At 33.3% G+C, this 23,180-nt stretch overlaps 1 protein-coding gene and 2 long non-coding RNA genes across 3 annotated transcripts; all 3 read right to left on the bottom strand.

The window, feature by feature from the left end:
• Positions 1–1,877: 1,877 nt before the first annotated feature.
• Positions 1,878–18,491, bottom strand: LOC123655551 (phosphoinositide 3-kinase adapter protein 1). The gene is made up of 15 exons (XM_045591322.1): positions 18,436–18,491; positions 15,210–15,513; positions 14,490–14,737; positions 7,343–7,460; positions 6,840–7,066; positions 6,340–6,506; positions 6,045–6,189; positions 5,811–5,962; positions 5,514–5,646; positions 5,099–5,289; positions 3,059–3,899; positions 2,908–2,976; positions 2,694–2,791; positions 2,266–2,402; positions 1,878–2,140 (listed from the first exon to the last, which is right to left on the bottom strand). Exons 1-15 carry the CDS (start codon positions 18,470–18,472, stop codon positions 1,951–1,953), a joined length of 3,057 nt encoding a protein of 1,018 aa, XP_045447278.1. The 5' UTR covers positions 18,473–18,491; the 3' UTR covers positions 1,878–1,950.
• LOC123655552 lies at positions 12,835–13,902 on the bottom strand. The gene is made up of 2 exons (XR_006743424.1): positions 13,602–13,902; positions 12,835–13,195 (listed from the first exon to the last, which is right to left on the bottom strand). It is a non-coding gene; the product is annotated as an uncharacterized LOC123655552 (long non-coding RNA).
• Positions 18,492–19,274: 783 nt separating the features above from the next.
• On the bottom strand, positions 19,275–20,876 carry LOC123655490. The gene is made up of 2 exons (XR_006743415.1): positions 20,812–20,876; positions 19,275–19,505 (listed from the first exon to the last, which is right to left on the bottom strand). It is a non-coding gene; the product is annotated as an uncharacterized LOC123655490 (long non-coding RNA).
• Between the last annotated feature and the right edge of the window lie 2,304 nt (positions 20,877–23,180).

The raw sequence follows: 23,180 nt of genomic DNA, 5'->3' as shown, positions 1-23,180 counted from the left end.
CACAGGCGAATGACTTGACATTTGGTTTGTTTACGCCTGGTATCTCCTTTCGTCGAACACACTATAGATGAAGTGAAATAGACTCCAATGGCCCATTTCACCTTCTTCTCATAAAATATACGTTACTTATTTGCGATACAAACTTTATCAAGCATCGGTGAAACAGACCATAATTAATAAAAATGTTACCAAGTACTTTATGTACTTATATAGTATTGTGAGTAGTCTGATCATGCACAAATGCACGATATAATTATGATGTTTATTTGCGACAAAATTAAGCTATATGTAAGTAATTAAGGGTAATTATTTTATGATACTCTTAATCCAAATATTGATTTTTATTTATAATTATGTGCAAATAAAACAACGTACGAGTGTATATATTCTATTTTTAGTACATTGCCTAAAGACTAAGAAATTAAATTTTATATTTATGATATTTAGTTATAAAATAGTTACAGGTTTTAAGATTGTTTAATGTTATGCGTTAGAATTAGATTGTGCAATACGTTAATAACATCATGGATATTATATTATGCCAAAGAAATATGAAATTTTATAAATAATTGATTTTTAAAATCAATAACTTATGTTATTTGTATATTACAATTTATTTATCAATTCATGTCTGCCTTTTAATTAAGTAATGTTTTTGCCAATAAAATGAAAGTAAGATTCCTTTAAAAGACAAACAATTTCGAATATGCACTTTTATTTTGTATAATGTATTATAAATGCGTTTTGGGAAAGTTAATACAAAAGTTTACAGGAAGTTTTGTTTTTCTTCGTCTTACATTCCACTACTACTTACATTAAACTTATTTTTACATATTATTTACATCAGACTTAAACCATTTTCTAACGCTTTGTACCATTATTAATAAAATATATTTTTGTAAAAATAAATAAAAATGCCTGATGATTACCTACGTTCATATAACATGTAAGTATGTACAAAATATTTACAATACATTCTCATGACTTCTAGAATGGTTTATCAGTCTTTACAAATTTCTTGTTTGATCATTATCATAATAACACATATAAGCTTAATCCTTCTACCTTTTTTTATAATAAAATATCAAATAAATAATAGCTTTAAACTAACGCCAAAAATTTTAAATGAATCCTTTGATAATTTGTTTTTATTGACGTTTTATTTTATAGTTGACAATTTAATTATAAGCTATAATAATAAAAGGAAACTTAAAATTTATTCAGCGTTTAAAAGTTCAAACATTATTCTTGAATGCAATAAAGCTTTTATCCATTGTTTCTATTTTTTTTTTTAAATTAAAATTAACGTAATTTATAAATTCATACACTTTTTTTTGTAATAAACAAAGTTTACATGTACTCAAACAAGTTAAATAAGTAAATATTCTTAATACATTCTTAATATATTTCGAAACTTATGTTAAGCCCGTACACGATAAAATTGCGTAAGTAAATCACAAAATTGTTTCACTAATCATCAGTGCCTATACTATAGCATAATACGTAGGACAAACATTTATAGTTGAAGATCACACTCGTCATTATATTGGCTAATTAATAGCATTTTGTCAATCAAATGTGATTCATTAACGCATCAAATGTGATAGCATTTTCAAACTAAAGTAGGCTTTTCATCGTCTCATGTCAAAATTTATTCGATAATGAACTGTAGAGTAAGTGTTCTAAATAATAATTTAGAATAATTAAGGTATGGTAGCTGTGGCCATTTTAGTCGTGTCATTGACTCTTATTAGAGCACCCATCTGCGATATTTTTGATATCAGATCACTTATGGACTGGTTACACCTCTGAATGAAATCCAGACAAAAGATTACCGACATTGCAAAATCATTTGAAAAAAATAAATAACTAAAGGCAACCAGGAATGATTAGATTTTATATAAAGCATGGATACAGTGGTAACAGCTGCTATACTATATTTGACTGTATCTATGTGTGTGAAGCTGAAATATTCATGTACATGTGTGCACCGTCTCGATCGTCGCAGCGACTTGCGACAAGTTTATCGCGCGCGCCAAAGTTAAGTCTCAAGTGTGTGGAACTTGTGTCCGTATCACAGTCTAATCGTTCTCTCGATGCAGAAGCTTCTCTTTCAACGATCGTCGCCATATGTTGGCTTCTGCTGAAAAGAATATTTATGCAGATAAGTATAAAATATTAATTGCTGGCAAAAAAATTATATAATCAACTCTGTTGAAACGGATATCGGATCAAAGGGAAGCAATTTTTGTCACTTATATTTACCTATTTTCGTGCTTAGGATGTCCGAACGTAGTAAATTGAGGACATCCGTTGAGGGGTCGCGGCGGCGGCGGAATCAAGTAGTCGTCGAGACGATTCTCGCCGTCACATGAATTCATTGTCAAAGTACTTGTTGATATCTGAAAGTAATCGAACATTATAGAATACTGTATCCTTTTAAAATAATTCCATATAGTATTTCCTTTTCTTATATACGCTTAAATTTTTTTATATGTTAAAATTATTCATCGGAGGCAAAAATTTGTAAAGGATAATTTAATAAAAGAATATTCGAAGTATAAATTTAATAAAAGGCATGGGCAGTTTAGAGCTTTTAGAATTAACTTAAAATATAAGAAATTATAAATTTCTAAGCGAACAAGGTACCTAATTAAAATGTTTGTACGCGTATCTTATCAATAGGTACTTACCATGGATCTGGTTTTATCGTCTAATTCAGATTGGACACTGTTAGTTTCTCCGACGCTGCCGCCACTCACCGTGCTAAGACGCCCAGACGATGAGGAGCCTTTAGTAGATATTTTTTTAATAAATCAAAGTGTGATAAACAATCTCATTGATAAAATTTAATACCTTTCTATTCAAAAATGTGCCTATATATTTATCAGATCTACAAAAACTTACTGTCACTTAAACTGCTATTCGGTCTCGTATTTCCATTTCTTTTCTCAATAGTTCCAGTGTTATCATGATCTACAACAAAAAATTAAATTGTATTATTTTGAAAGTACTCTTACATAGAGTAACTTGTTTTATACCTTGTAAGTTTACTTACGTTTACTTTTACTCTTCGAAAACATTTTCTTAACTCTTTCGAAGGGTGTCGGTCTTTTCATATTATCTTTAATTTTCTGCTGTATTTTGTCATACTCTTCGCGCATCTTATTCAACTGCTCTTGTTTTTCTTTGAGAGATTGTTGTGTTTCATTTCTGTTTCTCCACTCCATGACCAGTTTTTCGACTTCAGAAATAGTAAAAACATTGTTTTTGAAATCCGTAATTATTTCTGCTAACTCTTCTTGCCCCGTCGCGTCTTTGCCTGACTTTATACTACCGCTATTCCGGCTTTCTTTAATATTTAAATTTACTTGACTAATATCACTCGTTGGGGTGTCAATAGTAAAAGTCTTTGATTCTTCGGTGGGAGAGTAAAGGAAAATATCACTCTGCTGCGGCAACAGTCTGGAACTGTTTGCGTATAAATTATTTGGTCGAAATTTAGGGCTTTCGACTTTTATGTTGGATGGCTGCACAAGATAGTCGTGGTCTATTGCCTGTTGAATTCTATCTACAGTGTTGGTATGAATTTGAAAATCATTTTGGTAAAATTGCTCCTTTACTTTTGGCAATTTTAAGTTTGGCCGGTGTTTTTTCTCGTCATTCTTAACGGGAGTTTTTTCTAAATTTTTAGTGCAAACTTCACTAAACGGATCAGGTAAAGAGTCTTTTTCCTGTTCTTTTATATTATCCTCGCTTGGTGAGTCAACTGTGTCAACCGTGTCAGCATTTTCCACAATACACAATTCCTCTTGCCTCTCGTCTTCGTCTCTAGGATCTTCTTTGTCATCCGACATATTTTTTAAATAGTAGTACATGTTGGAGAATTCATTTATTTTCTGAAAACAAAATAATGAAAAAATATGTGCTAAAACAAATTTAAAATCATAATAATCATAAGAATGAAACGACTGTTGAATATGTACTAAATGGAACTTGTACTATGCCGTTGCTGTACAATGTTAAAACAGTCACATAAATAAAAAATATACAGCCACGTTGACATTATACGTAACTGTGACACTTATGTGAATTATAATTTTGAATGAATTTAGAATTAATGGCTTTCACAATTATAATTTTATGTTGTAGCTTAAATTATGACAGAGTGTATAAACTGCTTGTAAACGACCGCTCTGGTGTAACTAACTAGTCATGCGTGTGTTGAGTAGGCGCCTAAACACCGGTGGTTTGCGGGTTCGAATAACGCTCGGGATGGAAATTTGTATTTGTACTAATTTTTGTTTCCTGTCTGAAGGTCTGGAATACGTCCTGCCTGTGTTAACATACGGAGCTGAGGCGTGGACACTGACGAAGGGACTGGTTCACAAGTTTAGAGTCGCTCAACGTGCAATGGAACGAGCTATGCTTGGGGTTTCTCTCAAAGATAAGATTAAAAATGAGACTAACGAAAGTAACCGACATAGCCCACAGAATTAGCAAGTTAAAGTGGCAGTGGGCTGATCATTTGTGTCGCAGGACCGATGGCCGTTGGAGTAAACGAGTCCTGGAATGGAGACCGCGTCTTGGCAAACGCAGTGTGGGACGTCCCCCGGCCCGTTGGACCGACGATCTACGTAAGATTGCCGGTGTAAGCTGAATGAGGATTGCGGAAAACCGGGATGTCTGGCGCGAACTTGGGGAGGCCTATGTCCAGCAGTGGACTGCAGTAGGCTGAGCTGACTGACTGACTGCTGACTGAAGGTCTGTCCTTGTGAGTCTCCTCACCGTGCCACGGAGAGCACGTTAAGGTGCCGGTCCCGGTTGTTATCATATACATCTGATAGCGATCGTTACTCATAATAGGAAATATATCAGCAAACCCGCAGTGAAGCAGCGTGGTGGATTAAGGAGAAAGAGATCTATGCTTAGGCAGCGGGATGTTTCAGGTTGAATCTTTTTATCGTATTTTTTTATACTTTAACTTTTATGCACAATAAAGTATATTTCTTTTTCTTCTTCTTCTAATTATTTAACGTCTCATAGAACCAACGATTTTAGAGATTGGATAGAAATGTGAGTAGAGGCCGTGACTCACGAGGTGGTCCTGCAGCACGTCGGCCAGGCGCAGGTGGTGGTGGTCGCGCGCCAGGTCGGCGGGCGTGCGGCGCCGGCAGTTGCGCAGCGCCACGGCCGCGCCGCCGCCCGGGCACTCCAGCAGCTGCCAGCACACGCGCTCCAGCCCGAAGCGCGCCGCCCAGTGCAGCAGCGTCGGGTACTCCTCGCCGCCTGCGCACGGAACCGCGCATTTAATGCTGTTTTCTAATGTTTGCGCGGATTTCACTCTTTTATTGTGGTTTATTAGGTTTTTTATATGCCTGACGTTTCGAATACTTTACGGTGACCATCACGGGACACGAGAGGTCAGGTCATCGTCAGAGGACTTCTTCTTATTTTTACTTTACAGGTATGTAGTAACTTGGTATAGTTATGTGATTATTTAAATAACTCACTCGTCATATCGGATTTTGGATTGTACTGTTCGGTTGATGAGAGAAGATTGAAATGCGGAGGGATATTCTTTTGAAATGCATTTAACATCCAGCTGTCGAGTTGCTCCCTACTCGTAGTCTTAAAACCTAATGTCTGAAAAGAATTATCGATACGATTAATATATTATTATTATTTTTTTTATTTTTTATTTTATAGTTATGAAATGTAGAATATAGAATATGAATATAGTTATATATATGAATATAGTTATGAAAAAGATTTTATAAAAAATACGAATAAACATAAAGGTATTTTACCTGGCACATAAATTCTAAAGGATGGTCTGAGGCTCTTAATAGTTGATCTAACTCTCTCAAACGACTTTCGCACTTAATTTGACGCCTTCCTAATGACTGACCATTCTTGCTTATTCGAACCCAAACTAACATCGATACTTCTAAACAAGATTCTAAAATCAAACGACAGATTATATTTCGATTACTTAATTATAAAAAAGTGTTTATTATACAAAGAATATCTTGATACTTTACCTGGTATATCAAATTGTAATGTGTAAGGATTCCTCTTTTTGAACGTCGGTATTTGAATGACCTCGCCTTTTTTGTCGACCATTATCTTTATACTATCTTCTTCTCTAATGGGGTCGTTGAGGAGCGCTATCACTCGACTTTGACCCTGTTATAAAATGAGATTTTAGTTGTGAAAGTTTTACTTTTTATGCTTTTTTATTATGCGGAGACTAATAAACTACAAACATACATTTATTTAGTTATTCCAGTGTACGTATACACTTGGGTAGTAAACTATAGTTTAGTTAATACGTACTATTTTCACTTTTTTTGGTACAATGGAGAAACTAGTTCTATCTGTGGCAGTGTCTTTACAGTCTTTGGTTCTAAGGATGCCAACGGCAGCAGTCAGGAATGTGTCTACGAATGAGGTGTCCTTTTCCCTCACCAACATCATCTGCCACTGGTCTATCGACGGATAATCTAAAAATATTACAATTTTTGTTAGAAATCACGCATATCGTACCGTTCGTTATATGAACTGCGACGTACACGGCGATATGACAAGCAATATGATTTTAAAATGGTAGAAAATATAATTTAGAGAATTAATTTAAGACCGACGATCTGGTCAGGGTCGGGGGAAGCTGCTGGATGCGTGCTGCGCAGGACCGATCGTCGTGGAAAACTTTAGGGGAGGCTTATGCCCAGCAGTGGGCGTCCGTGTGAGATGATGATGATGATGATGAATTAATTTTATTAAAGTAACAATATAATGTAAATATACAAAACGAAGTAATCATAAAGTTAATCTACCTTCACTATAATTAGCTACTACGTTATTCTTTTCGACCCCAAGAAGCATAACTAACACTTTGTCGACTTTGAACAGATTCTCAGAATTCAGTTCTCTCTTCAGATCAGACAATTTCGTAGCAAGAATAGGACACAATATTACTATTTGTAATTGAGCTTTAGAGAGTTTGTCCAGTTTTTCTTGAGAATCAGAAGACATGAGTTCTTCTGCGGTTATAGGCGTGACTCTGAAATAAAATTTTCGGATGATTACAAAACGGAAACTAAGCTTGAGCTTGACGACACTAGTTGACTATTTACAACTTATTATGTCAATTACGAATATTAAGAGGAAACATCCAGTTACACAATGCATACCACAGTTAAAAAGGATACAAAACTTTAATTTATAATTGCTAGAAAAGACACATGAAACCAGCAAATATGTATCATTATAACCAACGTGAACAAAAATTTGTTAGTTAAATAATATATAAAGCATAATGAATTAAATCTCTTATTACCTGTAGTGGTGCCTCGCTCGTTGAGACATAATTTTATCAAAGCTAGCCACAAGATAATCTGACCATAGTGCACTTTCTGGTGAACCCGAACTCCATAAAATAGCTATATCTTCCATTTCTATAACAAACAAAATGTTTTAAACAATAAAATCAAATTAGTTTTATTATATTTGCCTATATAAAGTATAATACCAAAAACTTTTGAACTTTAATAAAATTTTAATGCAATATTATTGCTCAGTACAATATATCTACTACGCTGCTCAAATGAAAGTACGAATAGATAAGAAAGACCATCAAAATACAATAATAATAGCACAAATACAATATCAACATTAAAGATAAGCAGTAAAGAGGTCTGTGATTGATTCTAAGAACATGGTATTGGTGACTGTCTATTAGATGTAATTTATTATAATGTGACGACGTCTTTATCTAACAAGGAAATGCCCTAAACATTAGCTTTATATCAAGTAAAATTGATATGGTGTCAAGACCCGCTGCCGCGAGTTTATGAATTATCCCCGAGGTTGAAAGGAAACGTTGTCAAGAGATAATCAAGGCATGAACGATGTCATTCACATGATATCTTGATAGGTCGTTGCCTGGATCGAGGTTCACGGGTCATTTTAAACCTTAACTAATAAGTTTTATGCAAGTCGTTTAGTAAGTACATTTGCGTACGTACACATTTGCTTCGAAGTTATCATAAATTTTGTTTCGTTTTTTTAAATATTATTATATTGTTTATTTTTTTTTTGAGTTTCATAATGCAATATAATATAATATATATTTCTACATATTAAATGTAGCCTTTGTTTCTCGAATATTTAACGAATTCTGTAGGTTTAAAACTATTTTTAAGATTACTTCAATGTCTTTATTTTTAATATTTAGTACATTTGTAAGGTAAAATAATGTAATTTTATTAAATCTTAAGTCAAAACAAAAATGTCTGTACCTATTGCCCATAAAATAACCTTTTTTTTATTATATTTATAATGTCTGTTGTTCTTCAAAGTTTTGATGATAAATACTAAGAAGACATCTGTGCGCGCGTCCTACAGCTGTGCGGTCGCGCCACTGTAACCTGACCGTCCGTCTTTAGAACTCGACTTGCCATTAGACCTTTTATCCTTAATGCTACTTGAAATCAATTAATGCAATTTAAGACACTTAATGTATTTAAAATTAAACTTTCATTATTGGTTATGAAGAGGCTGTGGTTAATTTAGGATTAATCTGAATCAGGCCAAAGCCCTATATCAATGCGGTCCCAAAACACATTTCTCTCGAACATTCAAGTATAAAAACACGCGTTGGCTGTTAAAGTTTTTATTGCACCCAGCGCTGCGCATACGCATCGCGGCATCGGTTGCTTACAAAATATGCTATGCACCGCGCGCACCGGAAACTCATACGGATTTATACTTACCACCTCTGCTGCCAAATGAAGACCCAACTAAATGTAATATCCGTTTCCTAAATAGACAAACGTCTATCAGTGTGGCCCAGAATAACTATAGCCGATTAGATTTAGAGGGAAGGCGCGAACTTTATAAAGATTGTGGTACGTTTAAATAACAGTATAATGGTTTTATTATTTTAAATTATTTTAGTGTTTCGCTAAAGTAAAATGTAAGTTAGGTTATCAACACAATCTTTTAAAAGATTAAATATATTTTTATAAATTGTATTACTAAAATACTTAAAGGCAAGAAAAAGTTCGATATCGAAATTTGAAAAATTTTGTAGTGTTAATTTTAAATTAAAGATTGAATTAAAGCTTAAAAATAGAGCTTATAGATTAACACCATACACGCATAACATATTAACCATAAATTGTAAAGACTAGTTTTTTTTTATGGTATAGTAAAAATATTCACGATAACAACATTTCTTTAATTATGTAGACAAAATGTTAAATAATACTTATCTAAGTGCCTTACGTACTTATTTTTTAACTCGAAAAATTAATTATACCCGATTAACAGATTGAACAATAATAAGTTTAAAAATAATTGTGTTTGCTCGCAAACGAAAAAAAACCGACTTCAATTAGGTACATCGACGAGTACAACATAGATCGACGAAAAAATAGTCAAGTTACTACGCGTTATCAAAGATTACTCAAAAAGTAGTTATCAGATCACAATAAAATTTATATGTGACCACATGACAAACATCAGCTTTCGATTAAATTAAAAATTATTAAAATCGGTACACCCAGTAAAAAGTTATTGCGGATTTTCAAGAAATTCCCTCGATTTCTCTGGGATCCCATCATCAGATCCTGGTTTCCTTATCATGGTACTAAATTAAGGATATCTTCTTTCCAACAAAAAAAGAATTATCAAAATCGGTACACCCAGTAAAAAGTTATTGCGGATTTTCAAGAGATTCCCTCGATTTCTCTGGAATCCCATCATATCAGATCCTAGTTTCCTTATCATCGTACTAAACTTGGGATATCTCCTTTCCAACAAAAAAAGAATTATCAAAATTGGTACACCCAGTAAAAAGTTATTGCGGATTTTCAAGAGTTTCCCTCGATTTCTCTGGGATCCCATCATCAGATCCTGGTTTCCTTATCACCGTACTAAACTTGGGATATCTCCTTTCCAACAAAAAAAGAATTATCAAAATCGGTACATCCAGTAGAAAGTTATGCGGTATAATACAACGTAGGTCGACGAAAAAAGCGTCAAGTAAAAACGCATTATTAGATATAGCTCGAAAAGTAGTTGTTAGATCTCAAAAAAATTTAAATGGGACCAATTAGCACACACCACCTTTCGATTAAAAGAAAATTTGTCGAAATCGGTCCACACGGGCAAAAGTTCTGATGTAACATACATAAAAAAATAATACAGTCGAATTGAGAACCTCCTCCTTTTTTGGAAGTCGGTTAAAAAAACGGTTATCATTCAAGCGCTAGGCATACATCGTACGTTTTCAGTTCACTGGCCGACGTCTTTGAAGTTGGGCTGACTGAAATATTGCCGTTTCCTACTACGGCTTTTAGTTTGTCAGGTGCCTTTCTCATCGTCTGTTTTCTCTCACGTGAATAATTTTAGTTCAAACAATGTTTACGATTAAAACTTTTTACCTATTATCTGGGACAATTATTTCACTCATACTTTCATAATTCATTAGTATTACTAAAAATAAATACTACCCTTCTATTCATTATATTTTTGTTTTGCTATAAAAATAATTGTCTGTATAGTTTTTAAATCTTCTATGTACTAAAATAAATTTATTATGGGAGTTATAATAACAAAGAGCCTGTCATGATTTCAGTTAGTGAGAACTGTGAGTTGGCAGCAACCGAATGAATGAATCATGATATCAAAATAAACTTTTCCTTCTTTTTCTGTGCCTTCGGTCTGCTTGCTGTACTTAATCATTATGATTTTATACTTTCTGACATCACGGAGTAATTAGCGCAGTAAATATAACGTATTATTCACGGTTTCAATATTACGAGTCACTGCCTCACTGGCCTAAAACAAATCATTCAACTATTACTATACAAGTACCTATAACAATATGTTTATATTGATTATAAAAGTTATAAGATATAAAATTATGTACTTGTCAGTTGGATATCCTTTAAGTTAACTATTTAAATGGCCATAGGTAGGTGATGAATTTTATTTTACTTTAATATCGAACTTTATGTGAATAGGTACTTGCGTGATACGGTAAGAATCATCTTTTGGTCATATTAACTGAAAGGCGTGTAAACGTGTAATAACTAAATGCAAACCATGTTTTGAGGTATTTGCATAATAGGATAAATGTAATATACCTAAGTCAAGACTTCTTTCTAACCAAATTATACTATTATAAAAAAGCGCTATTTTTAGAACGAAGTTCCTTATGGCAGGCTTGACATTTGGCTGGGCGAGCGAACTGAAAAAATGTGATACTAAAACTGTAAGAAAAATATATAACGGAAGTGACGTAATATCAGTCACACGACTGTATAATATGACGTTTGTAAAACTAAAATAATACTAGTAACCTTTTTTAAAATTATTTATGTAATTTTATACTGTCGACAAAAATAAATAAAGCCATATGTTTTTTTATTTCACTTAATAGTTTGAATTATTATTATTATTATTATTATTTTGTTAGATTTATTTTATTTTACGGTATTTGTTATTTTCTAAAATACTAAATTTCCTAATACTTTTATGTACTTAATTAAAAACCAAACAACAAAATTTAAAAAAAATCAATAACTAGAAAATACATACAAAATTTAACATTTTTTTTCAAATTGTGTTGCTTCTATACTATCCGAAGGAACTTCCTTCCTACCTGGTGTCCCATGACACCACATAATTTTTATTTTATATTTTATAAAATGTATTAATTTTAATTAAATTTTAAATTATAATAAAATAATTTATTTTTGAAAGAAGTAATTCTACTAAAAAAGTTACTGAAAACGTAGTGTTTGTTGTGTTGTTCTCTTTTTTACTTTTCTAAACGTGACGATTGGTTGTTGCGTAAAAACTTAAATAGGAAAAATTGCGCAAGTTTTTGTTCTAATATAAGTAATTCCGTCATTAATCGAGATTTTTTTATTACAAAAATTATAGCACTTTGATACTCGGAATATTCACCTAAAAATTAAGTTTAAGAACTTACTTAATAACTTAAATATACTTACTATCATAGACCAAGTAATGTAATATAGGGTACTTACTATTAGTCGACTGTGTGTGTTCTAGGCATACACTTGACTAATTGCTTATCGCGTAAGTACAAGATATTTTTAAACTAAAATTATATGCGGAAGGAATAAACTTACTATAATAGTAAACAATGTCAATTATTTCAAATATTTTTTACAATCTAAAAAAATGTCTACATTACAACTGACAGATACGAAAACACGCTATTTGCTTTATATACAAGAAAACAAAAAATAGGTTATGAACACGGCGTATGTGTCTGTTATATCAATATGAGTAAACAAACAGATTGTAAAATATGCAACAGACTTATCCTTAATTTTAAATTTATTACTATATAGGTACTCATTCGACAAATAGATACAGCAGCGTCCTACTAATATAAGTTTCCCACGTATTTGACCTAATTATGTCCGGAGGTGAATCAGTCCAGAACCACTATCAATCATATTGTGTGTTTTAAATGAAGTAAAAAAGTAGGACTGTTCTATCTTTTGATTAACAATTTGTATAGTGTTAAGACCTAATATAAGAGCTAAAGCTCTTCTTATATTTAATATAATATAGCAATATCATGACTATAAATCGATTAAAATCAATAATTATTTTTTTAGAACGAAATTAAATAGGTGTAAATTAAATATTCTATCATCAAAATCAAAATATTTGTAAAAGCAAAGCTAACAAGTTAACTCATGGCAAACTATGTTTTTTTTTTAAACAAAATTAAGATGTTTCGCAAACGACGGATGTAGGTAATGTGATCAATTAAACCCATAATAGGATGTCCTAAAGTGTGGTATTACAACAAAGAATATAATCTAGTTACTGCACGAGGGCGACTCTTCACTTTAAGTTGGAGAACAAAATAAGAATCTTCATTTATATTCCTATCGCGAGTACATTACGGGAGTTGCTTCGATGCATGTAAAGTATACCATGTTTATTCTGCCAGTCCTACCATTATGCATTGATAATTTGTACAAGGTTAAAAAATATACAGCCGTGACGATTTTCGCCTTTATGACAATCTCATTAAGATCGAGACATTGCTTTTATAATTTATAGCGTCGGTAAAACATTTTTAATTTTCTATTTTACGGCCTCCCTTTGACATTTCTTTAAGGTAACTTGGGTGTTTCTGTAACGAAACACAAACTTCAAATTCTAAATTAAAATATAAGTGTATACGAAGTGATTAGATATCTAGTAATCTGTAGGCTATAACTTCTTCAAAAGCTTACCAAATCTTTTACTGGACAAATTAAATTAATAACTATGCCAATAGCCTCTCAACACTAACACTACATAAACCGATAAAACATTTCAGTATACCTGAGTTTGTAACAAGGTAGAATAGAACGTTATCTTTGAAAAGCGGATCTCCAAAATCCTCAAATTATATGACACATTGTTTAGTATGTTTGTACTTTTAGTTAATAAACAAAATTTATAAGTAAATTTATAATATGACAGAGTCAATGAGTATGCATAAAAATATTTACTTTTTAATCGGAAAAATAAGTTATTTAAAAAAATGCACTCACTTATGGATCGTTCTTCCAATTTTCCGTCAATTTTGTCCATAATTGGTAATTAATGAAAAGGACTCAACCAAGTACACGACTTTCGAAGCTTAAATTGATGACATTGCACCGAATTGCAGAAAAGCACTAGAATGCGTACGGACGTACGTATAAGCAAACCGAACTGGGGTCTTATAAGCGAGATCCCTGAGAACAGATCGTCGCGAAGTGTCGGTTCGCGACTCGTGACGAAGCGCACCGCGCCGGCGCGGCGGGAGTGCTGCGCTGGCGTCAGGCGGCGCGCGCGCACGCATTTCGCATACTAAAAGCGCTAAAACGCAAGCTTGTCGCGACATTAATCGCAACACGTAATCTCGTCAATTTTTGACACATTTAAGGTCTCAAGTAAATATTTTCAAAAGGTATCAATCGCCAAATATGACGCTGCAAGCCCTTATTGTATTCATGGTCTGACTGTATCCCCAATGCGTCTTGCGATAAGAATATTGTTGTATTGACAAAGGATAGTTTATCTGATAGGCTGTAAGCGTATTTATATTGATTGTGTGTAAAAGAAAATATTGTTTCGCAGAATGAGAATTGAGGACAAAATCTAAAATAAAGTGATATTTACGAGGTAGATAAGTCAAGTACTTAGTAGCTATTACATATTATTTAGACTGTTACCTATTCGAGACAATGCTTTTCGTTATCGTGCTATATATTATAAAAGGGTCGAAGAGTTCGGGTGCAACGCTCTCTATCGATAATGCGCTTCGTCTCTAACGTATTGTTTACGACCATTTATCATGTCGCCCATTTCTACGCATATCTTTAGCTATTATTAGACTAGCTATAAAAAATCTGAAAGGTGATCTTAAAGTATCAAATTTATTACTTTAGTCTTACCTTTAAATTGAAAATTTTTCGGACGTCTCCGCTTGACAGTCTCATCTTCAACTTGGTTAAATCGTGGGGGTGGCATTTTAGGTACTTCACTGGGTACAGTAGTGACTTCTCCTGTTCCTGCGGTACCAGTAGCTAAGTACCCTCCCACTGAGTGCCGTCTACGCCCTTGTAAGGGTATTGTATAGAAAACTTCTTCATGTTCCTTAGTACCATCCGATGTGACAACTTTTGAACTGATTTTCCCTTTCCTATTTTAAAATTAAATAATATTTATGTTGAATGTCTTTAAAATGATTTCGGAAAACATTTTTAAGTATAGTACAACAGACTGTAAGTTTACATTGCTTGGAAAAAAGATAAAGAAATAACGTTAAGCCGGGCAGTCACATGGCTGATTGACAAATATGCTCAAAATATTTAATACAAAAATTCTCACCTCGAATCGTATAATATTTGAATATATTATTACAAATAACTGAAAATTCATCAGAGCTAACCTAGATTTGACTCATTGCACTGTTTTTTTTTTTGTATTTATAATATCTCTCCACTTGATAATTTCTCATATATTAAGAGCTTATATTTAAAACATATACATAGGTATATTATAAGTACGAAAGTTTTTTTTAAATGATTTCTCTGGGTTATCACATTATATACAAGATATATTAAGAACTTATGACGGCATAAAATTGAAAATAACTCGTAATTAATACTAACTTAATTCTTGGTGCAGTAAATGTATGCCTCATATCACCAGGTGCACAATCTCCTGGTCTAGGTTGACCTTTGAGGAATGCTTCAGCTTGCTCGGGTTCCTTGGCAGATAGAGATCTTAAAAGGGCTCGGAATTCTTTTCTCCTAGGACTTTCAGGTTCACGCCTTCGTGGAGAGCTTAAGGGTCGACCACCATCGGCCCAAGCACGAGCTGGCGCAGACCTGGAGTACTGTTCTGGTGCTGATGCTTGAAGGGTGGTACTGTCAGCAACATCTTTGTCAGAAAACGCGAAGTACGATGGATTATCTGTAACAATTTGATAAATTAGAGACATACTACCATAGGCGTACCCACGGTGAGACGAGGTAGTGTATTTGCCCCACCCTGACTCGAAGCTAATAACAGAAGACGTGAAGAACGTGAAAGTAAATAAAGAGATGCTCTAAACGAAATTAAATATTTAATTTTCTACATCATCACTTCAGCCTCTCGCAGTCCACTGCTGGACATAGGCCTCCACAAGTTCGCGCCAAAAATGGCGTGAACTCATGTGTGTTGCCCATAGTCAACAGACGCTGGACGCAGGCTGACGCAGGCGGGTTGGTGACCGCAGAGCTGACTTTGTCGCACCGAAGAGGCTGCTGCGTGTTTTCGGCCTGAGTATTTCAAAGCAGCAGTTGGATGGTTATCCCGCCATCGGTCAGCTTTATAAGTTACAAGGTGGTAATGGAACTGTGTTATCCTGTAGTCGCCTCTTACGACACCTACGGGAAGAGAGGGGGTGGCTATATTCTTTAATGTCGTAATCACATAGCTAACAGCTTAATAGCTAAACAGCTAGTTTTCTAATACTTATGGAATTTTGTATTAATTTTTTTGCCCCACCTTTATAAAGTTCTGGGTATGCCCATGCATCCAGTATGCATTATACGTATTATATTTTATTTACATTACTACAAAATAAATATCAAAGAAACATTTGAAAGTGAAAAGAAAAAAAAATTTGAAAGTCGCTTGGGAGTTCAATTCTGTATATAAAGTAGTGCTAAAAGTATTTTGTTACGATTCAAGCTCACCAATGATCATCATCAGGAACACTGAAGCCCGCCGTTTGTTGGTTAGCGACGAATGACTGTGTCGCGCGGAATTATTCAATAACGACAATGAACTAACGGCTCTCCATTATGTCCAGTACGGACCGTAGAACAACCTACTTTTGTAAGCCGGAAAATGCGAATTGAAAGCAATCTTCATCCCAGCCCTGCCATACTTAGACAACTGTTTTAATGTGAAGCGATGATTTCTAAACAATCAGTATCTGTTTGACCCGCTTTACGTAATGGATGCATAGTATGTACATTCAAGATAAATAGGAACCATTTATTTAATATTTGCCTATAATAGTAATTTTATTCGTAAATTCCACCTCCTTCCGTCCCGCTTAGTCTCGAAATAGAGTATATCCGTCTATCTATATCAGATTCTTTTTTGAGTGTGTAATTTAGCTGTCAGAAATCGTAAAACGTTTAAAATATTTGTGTATATTACGAGTAGTTGAGTATTATAAAAAACGAATTAGAAATATTGCCAACTACAAAGTAAACAATATTAATTTTCCTTATAGACGGACTGTTTTAAAGACTATATCTTTTTTAAGAGTAGGTATATTTAATTTAAATCTTTTTAATTTCTATATGTATATCAATGTTAGTTAAAAATATTAAAGCAAATCTAAAAGTTAATAATGACCGGAAAAAACATTAACTGCTAACTATACCTACATTACTGGAACATATGGGCGCTGCGCATGTACCTAGATGTAGGTACTACCTACCATGTACTCTTATCTTTTACCAATCTAGACACTAGATATACACAAATGCAACCAATACATATAAACCTGAATTGTAAATATACAAAAGAACATAATTAAGTAACTACATTATCTACTGCTGTGTGGCTACGGCACTAAAGAATTTAGCCACCCCCTCTCTTCCCGTGGGTGTCGTAAGAGGCGACTAAGGGATAACAAGGTTCCACAACCATCTTGGAACTTAATAAGCCGACCGATGGCGGGATAGCCATCCAACTGCTGGCTTTGAAATACACAGGCCGAAGACGGGCAGCAGCGTCTTTGGTGCGACAAAGCCAGTACTGCGGTCACCAACCCGCCTGCCCAGCGTGGTGACTATGGGCAAAACACATGAGTTCACGTTATTTTTGACGTAAACTTGTGGAGGCCTATGTCCAGCAGTGGACTGTATAGGCTGTAATGATGATGATGAATGATGATTATCTACTAAATTACCCTCTAAAGGAACCGATTTTTTATGTGCACCCGCATCTGCTTAGTTTTATATAAAACTTTTATAATAAGGCGGGGTAAGCTGTCTCCGGGCCATGTGTCCCACAAAAGTAACAAACGATAAAATCGCAGATTCAGTCCCGAACAAACGTCTAATTTAGGTACACAATATGATGAGTATTGTGTACCTATTAGCGTAATATTGCTATTAGTAATTTAGTAGAGATCTGAGATTCTATGCGTAAATGTGAGATTTTTTAGATTCAATGCATTATAAATCTAACCATTATAAAATCCACTAAAATTATTTATCTATAAGTTATTATAGAAAATTATAGCGGTTAATGTAGTCATAGATCTTTTAAAGTGGAATAGCTACTGAAGCATCTGTTGTCTGATGAATCAATTTAAATTCTCGGAAAACATATAAAATGAACCCGAAGAAAAACAAAAATTATATGATTTGTGAAATTAGGTAACTTGTGAAATCCATTCTTCAGAGTAGTTATAAAATGTGTGAAATAAAACGTTCATATATTATGGTAGTATACCTAAATGAATGAATACATCACTAACAAATAAATATATGTATGTATCTTATTGCCAGTATCTCATACGAGTACATAATTATAAATTGTTTGCATCGTTGTCGTGCTATCATTCAATATTTACATTATTACAAATATGTCGTAAGTACATATAATAAAATTAATTAGTAACACTTATTTTTCTATATCTTAGTTAGAGTCTGTTACCTATATCGTTTTTAGTTATGCCTACTTAGATTTATTGATAGTATTTTTGTATAAAATTACAAAAACAAATCTTATTTAACAATCTATACGTAAATTGAACGATTAAGATTAAATATAACTTTAATAGAGTTAGCAACAAAACAGTATAAAAATACTTATGAGACTCACTGGTCGCTCGCAGGCAGTAGTCGAATTGGGGTCCCATGGTTTAGAAGATATGTAACGCACTAAGCACGACACATCCCGTCGAACGCGCGGCGGGTTCTGGGCTGCGGCCTATCTCAGCTCTGCGCGCGCGCAGGTGGATGCCACACGTGCGGGCTTTCACAAGGAAGGGAAGCTTTCTTAGCACGCGCGAGCAGGAAGCGTCTCTACCCAAGCACAGAAATCACGTACATGAGTTTATGAAGGGGAGCCTGCGACCAGATTTAATTCCAGTGCACATGCGTTGTGTCCATTTTCGTAGCACACGCTAGCTTTTAGTGTTTGTAAATAAACGCCGTACATTGTTGATGTTGTCGTTCATTAATATTCGGTATTGGTTCCGTTTACATATTGGGTAACATTTGCTAGATTATTTATAATCTTAGGTTTATTGAAAATATTATGTTGTTTATGCATCAAATTGTCGTAATTCAATGCGTACAATAGAAGTAGAAGTTAGATGTATGTATCTAACTATGAATTACTTTAATAAGTTTAAGATAGAATGTAATATGTATGACATATACATACCTAGCTAGCTGCTGAAAGGTAATTAGAGTATATTGAACCCACGAGTATTACATGTTAAATCTCAGCTTTTGGCTTTTTTTTATAAAATGAGAACCGTGACAGGGGGTGACATCTCGCAACCGCACGCAGCTACTTCGTATCGCATGCAAAATATAAATATCCTGAATTTCTACGGTGACTATTTATAATTCTATAACATAACCCAGTTATAGAAATATATTCCCGACACAAATATTGAATACTGAAATGCTAATTTAAAAAAAAATAATCTATAAGGTTTTTAACGTATTTATTAATACAAATATTTCAACTCATCACATAAAATTGACGATACAACTTTATAATAATAACGTAAGATGATTTCCTGTAATGTAGTATCAACAATGGTATAAACTGCCAAAGCTCCGTAAAATAAAGATAGCGTGTAGTTTGAAAATAGACCACTGTGTTAGTGGAAGTAAAAAAAATACACCAGATGTTGAACTGACTGCGTTTTGTTCCATCTGTAAAACAAAGCATACTTGTGCACCACCAAAAACTAACAAAGAACAACGAAAAAGTAAGTTACCAAAGCTATATGTATTTTGTGTCGTTTATTTGTATAACATACAATTTATATGTATATAAGATAATATATTTGTAAGTGTATAAATATAAACACATAATAAATTAGTTCGAATACATTAAATATTTGAAGTATGTTCATTTTCAACCGATTTAACTCATACGTATAATAGAACATTAATTAGCCAGTTACGGTAATGGCTTATTACAATATTTACATTGATATATAAAATATTTACGTTTGTTTTAATAATTTGAATAAAAATTATCTAAATATCCAATAGCTTACTATTCAAAAATAGTTTTAACGAAGATTATGATTGAACTCCTTAAATCACCAAAGAATACAATGTAAAAAAACAAAATTTCACATTATACGAGTATAGTAAAACGAAAATATAGGTACACTAATGTAACAGCACATTTATCATGAAAATGTTATTAAACTGAACAAAAAGATTTTATTGTCATTAAATTAAAAAAAAAAAAAATTAAGCTAAGTATGATTTGGAGTTCAAAATCCGCGAAGTATTTGTGGAGTGATTCGTGTTTCAGTATTTATGCCGCGCGCCTGTGTTCCAACATTGTAACAAGAACCTGGTGCTTGAACTAATTATACCACTTTATTTACTTCTTTTATTATGTACATTTTTAGATCTACATACATATTACGCTGCTTCATACCTATTCATTCATAGTAAGAATACTCAGTAGCCGATGAGCTTTATGCAAATGTTAACGTTTAAAATACACTTACTTATTTTTTACATTGTCATTTCATCTAGAAATATACAAAACATTAATTTATAAAAAGAATAAGAAATAAAGTATCTAATTTTAACGCCCCGTTTATGTAATTATAACAGATAAAACCAAGCATTACGCTTACCTATTTAAAAATTACAATATAAAACAAAATCTATAATAAGGCTCTTTAGTATCTCTTACACACATTATGACATAACAAAAACATACATGGAATATGGAATAAGGGTCAATAGACAAAGATAGGCATTATCGTTCATCGACGACGATCGCTAGCCACGGTATAGATACAATTGGCAGCTTCCGGCTAGGTCGAATTAATTCACTGTGCACATAAGACGTAGGAGATATATGGAAGTAAGCTGGATTATGGAGTTTGTAGCATTAATAATAAGAACCATTAATCTTTGATTAATAAGCTATATCTTTGTTCTCTATTCGTATAAAAGTTGATTTAATATTATCGTTTGATAAACTTACGCATATAGATACGAGTAGTAACGAATAATTACTTAAGTTACCTTCAGTTTTCATCACAAACTACCTACATTAAATAAACAAATGTTTATAAATCTATATGTTTTATGAGATGTATATATATTTATAAATATACCTCCTAGCTGATCTCGCGAACTTCGTAGCGCTATATTTTTTAAATTTAAGCGTTAAAAATATCGCGGTCAGTAATCGAAATAAAATATAGCCTATACAGGTGTCCGTTAATTAATGGATAACCCCGCAGGTGCTTGTGGAGGGGCACAGGGCTAACCCAGAAAAAAAAAAAAGATCTATCTGCACCGGTCTAGTATTTTTTAAATTTTTTATTTAAGTACGTTTTATGTAAGTAACTTTTGGGTACTACCGCTGCAAATTCAATAATAATGGATTGATTTTCTCTGGAAATAATCTTGGATAATCGGCCTTGCTACCGCGCATTGCTAAATATTTCTAGCCACAAATGTTTCTTTTTTTCAAATACTCTAAGTATTTAAATAAAAAATAGTGTATTCGAATTTTTTGTGATAAAGTTTGAGCACCTGTGGTATAAAAAAAACGTAGGGAAACCTAAGTGGCCCAAAGCTTAAAAAATATGCCTACCTTATGAAGTTTCTTAAATGGTATCACACTCAATTTTTTTATTGAAAAATTACTAAGTAACTTCATGTCGAAAATCAGTGAAAGTGTATTTTGGGGTGGTTGGGGTGTTATTGATAATTTAAACAACAATTTCGAATAGGTAGTTTTATAATAAATGTTCAAATTGTTTGCCACCTACTCCAATACATCCTTTCCAGCAAAAAAATAATTATCAAAATCGGTTCATAAACGACGAAGTTATTCCCGAACCAACATTAAAAAAAAAATTATATATATATATATACTAGCTGTGCCCGCGGCTTCGCCCGCGTTGAAATCAGTGTGTCATAAAGTTTTCCCGGCAAACTTCCAGTGAAACTCTCATCAAAATCGGCTTAGCCGTTCAGTAGATTTTGAGGAAATCGATCACATACACTTTTTGAGACTTTGTTTTATAATACACCAACTGTTGCCCGCGACTACGACTACGATCAAGATGTTTAACGCAAATTATTTTTTTATTTCAATCACTTGAAATGCTTATCACGCTGAGTAACTTTTGAAAAGGCACAGGCAGTATAATTTAATAGTTATTTTTATAAAACCTACATAAAATAAAACTAAAAATGTGGTGTATAGAGACACCACATTTTTAGTTTTATTTTCAGGCTGCAGTATAAATAACCTATCAGGCGAACTTATAGCTACTGTATATGTCTCATACAAACCATCAACCCCAATTAAACCCCCTTAGCGGTGGAATATCGCAAAATCCGTTCTTAGCGGACGTCTACTAACTATAATCTATCTCCCTGCTAAATTTCTTCTTTGTCCATCCTAGATGGATGGATCATCCAGCGGTTTTTGAGTTCTTGTGATGAGTGAGTCAGTGACCTTTCTATTATATATATATATACTCATCACGAAATCTCCGAGACTATAACACCTAAAAACTTGAAATTTGGCAGGTAGGCTCCTTATAGACATCATCTAAGAACGGATTTTGCAAAACTCGACCCTTAAATATTTTTATGTTAAATATTTTAATTTCGATTTGTTTTCTAAAAATACATTATTTGGACACCTTTTCGCCATCTTTGGAGAATTTCAAGTCTCTTACTTTAAAAACATAGGACTTTCATACAAACTTCCAACCCCCGTTTTACCCCCTTAGGGGTCGAGTTTCGTAAAATTCCTTCTTAGGGGATGTCTACGTCCTATAAGAAACCTACCTGCCAATCATTACAGCCTATACAGTTCACTGCTGGACACAGGCCTCCACAAGTTCTGTTCTTATTCTGTTCTATTTTATTCTATTCTGTTCTATTCTGTTCTGTTCTATTCTGTTCTGTACTATTCTGTTCTATTTTGTTCTATTCTGTTCTATTTTGTTCTATTCTGTTCTATTCTGTTCCATTCTGTTCTATTCTGTTCTATTCTGTTCTATTCTGTTCTATTCTGTTCTGTTCTGTTCTGTTCTGTTCTATTCTATTTTGTTCTCTACTCTGTTTAATTTTGTTCTGTTCTCTACTAGTCTGTTCTGTTCTCTTCTGTTCTGTTCTGTTCTTATTCTATTCTATCCTGTTCTGTTCTGTTCTGTTCTGTCCTTATTCTGTTCTATTCTATTTTATTCTATTCTGTTCTGTTCTGTTCTGTCCTTATTCTGTTCTATTCTATTTTATTCTATTCTGTTCTGTTCTTATTCTGTTCTGTTCTTATTCTGTTTTATTCTGTTCTATTCTGTTCTGTTCTATGCTGTTCTATTCTGTTCT

This window comes from Melitaea cinxia, chromosome 8, assembly GCF_905220565.1.
Source record: "Melitaea cinxia chromosome 8, ilMelCinx1.1, whole genome shotgun sequence".
Taxonomy (NCBI): Eukaryota; Metazoa; Arthropoda; class Insecta; order Lepidoptera; family Nymphalidae; genus Melitaea; species Melitaea cinxia.
The sequence above is the reverse complement of the archived record's forward strand: the minus strand, read 5'-3'. Positions and strand labels throughout refer to the sequence as shown.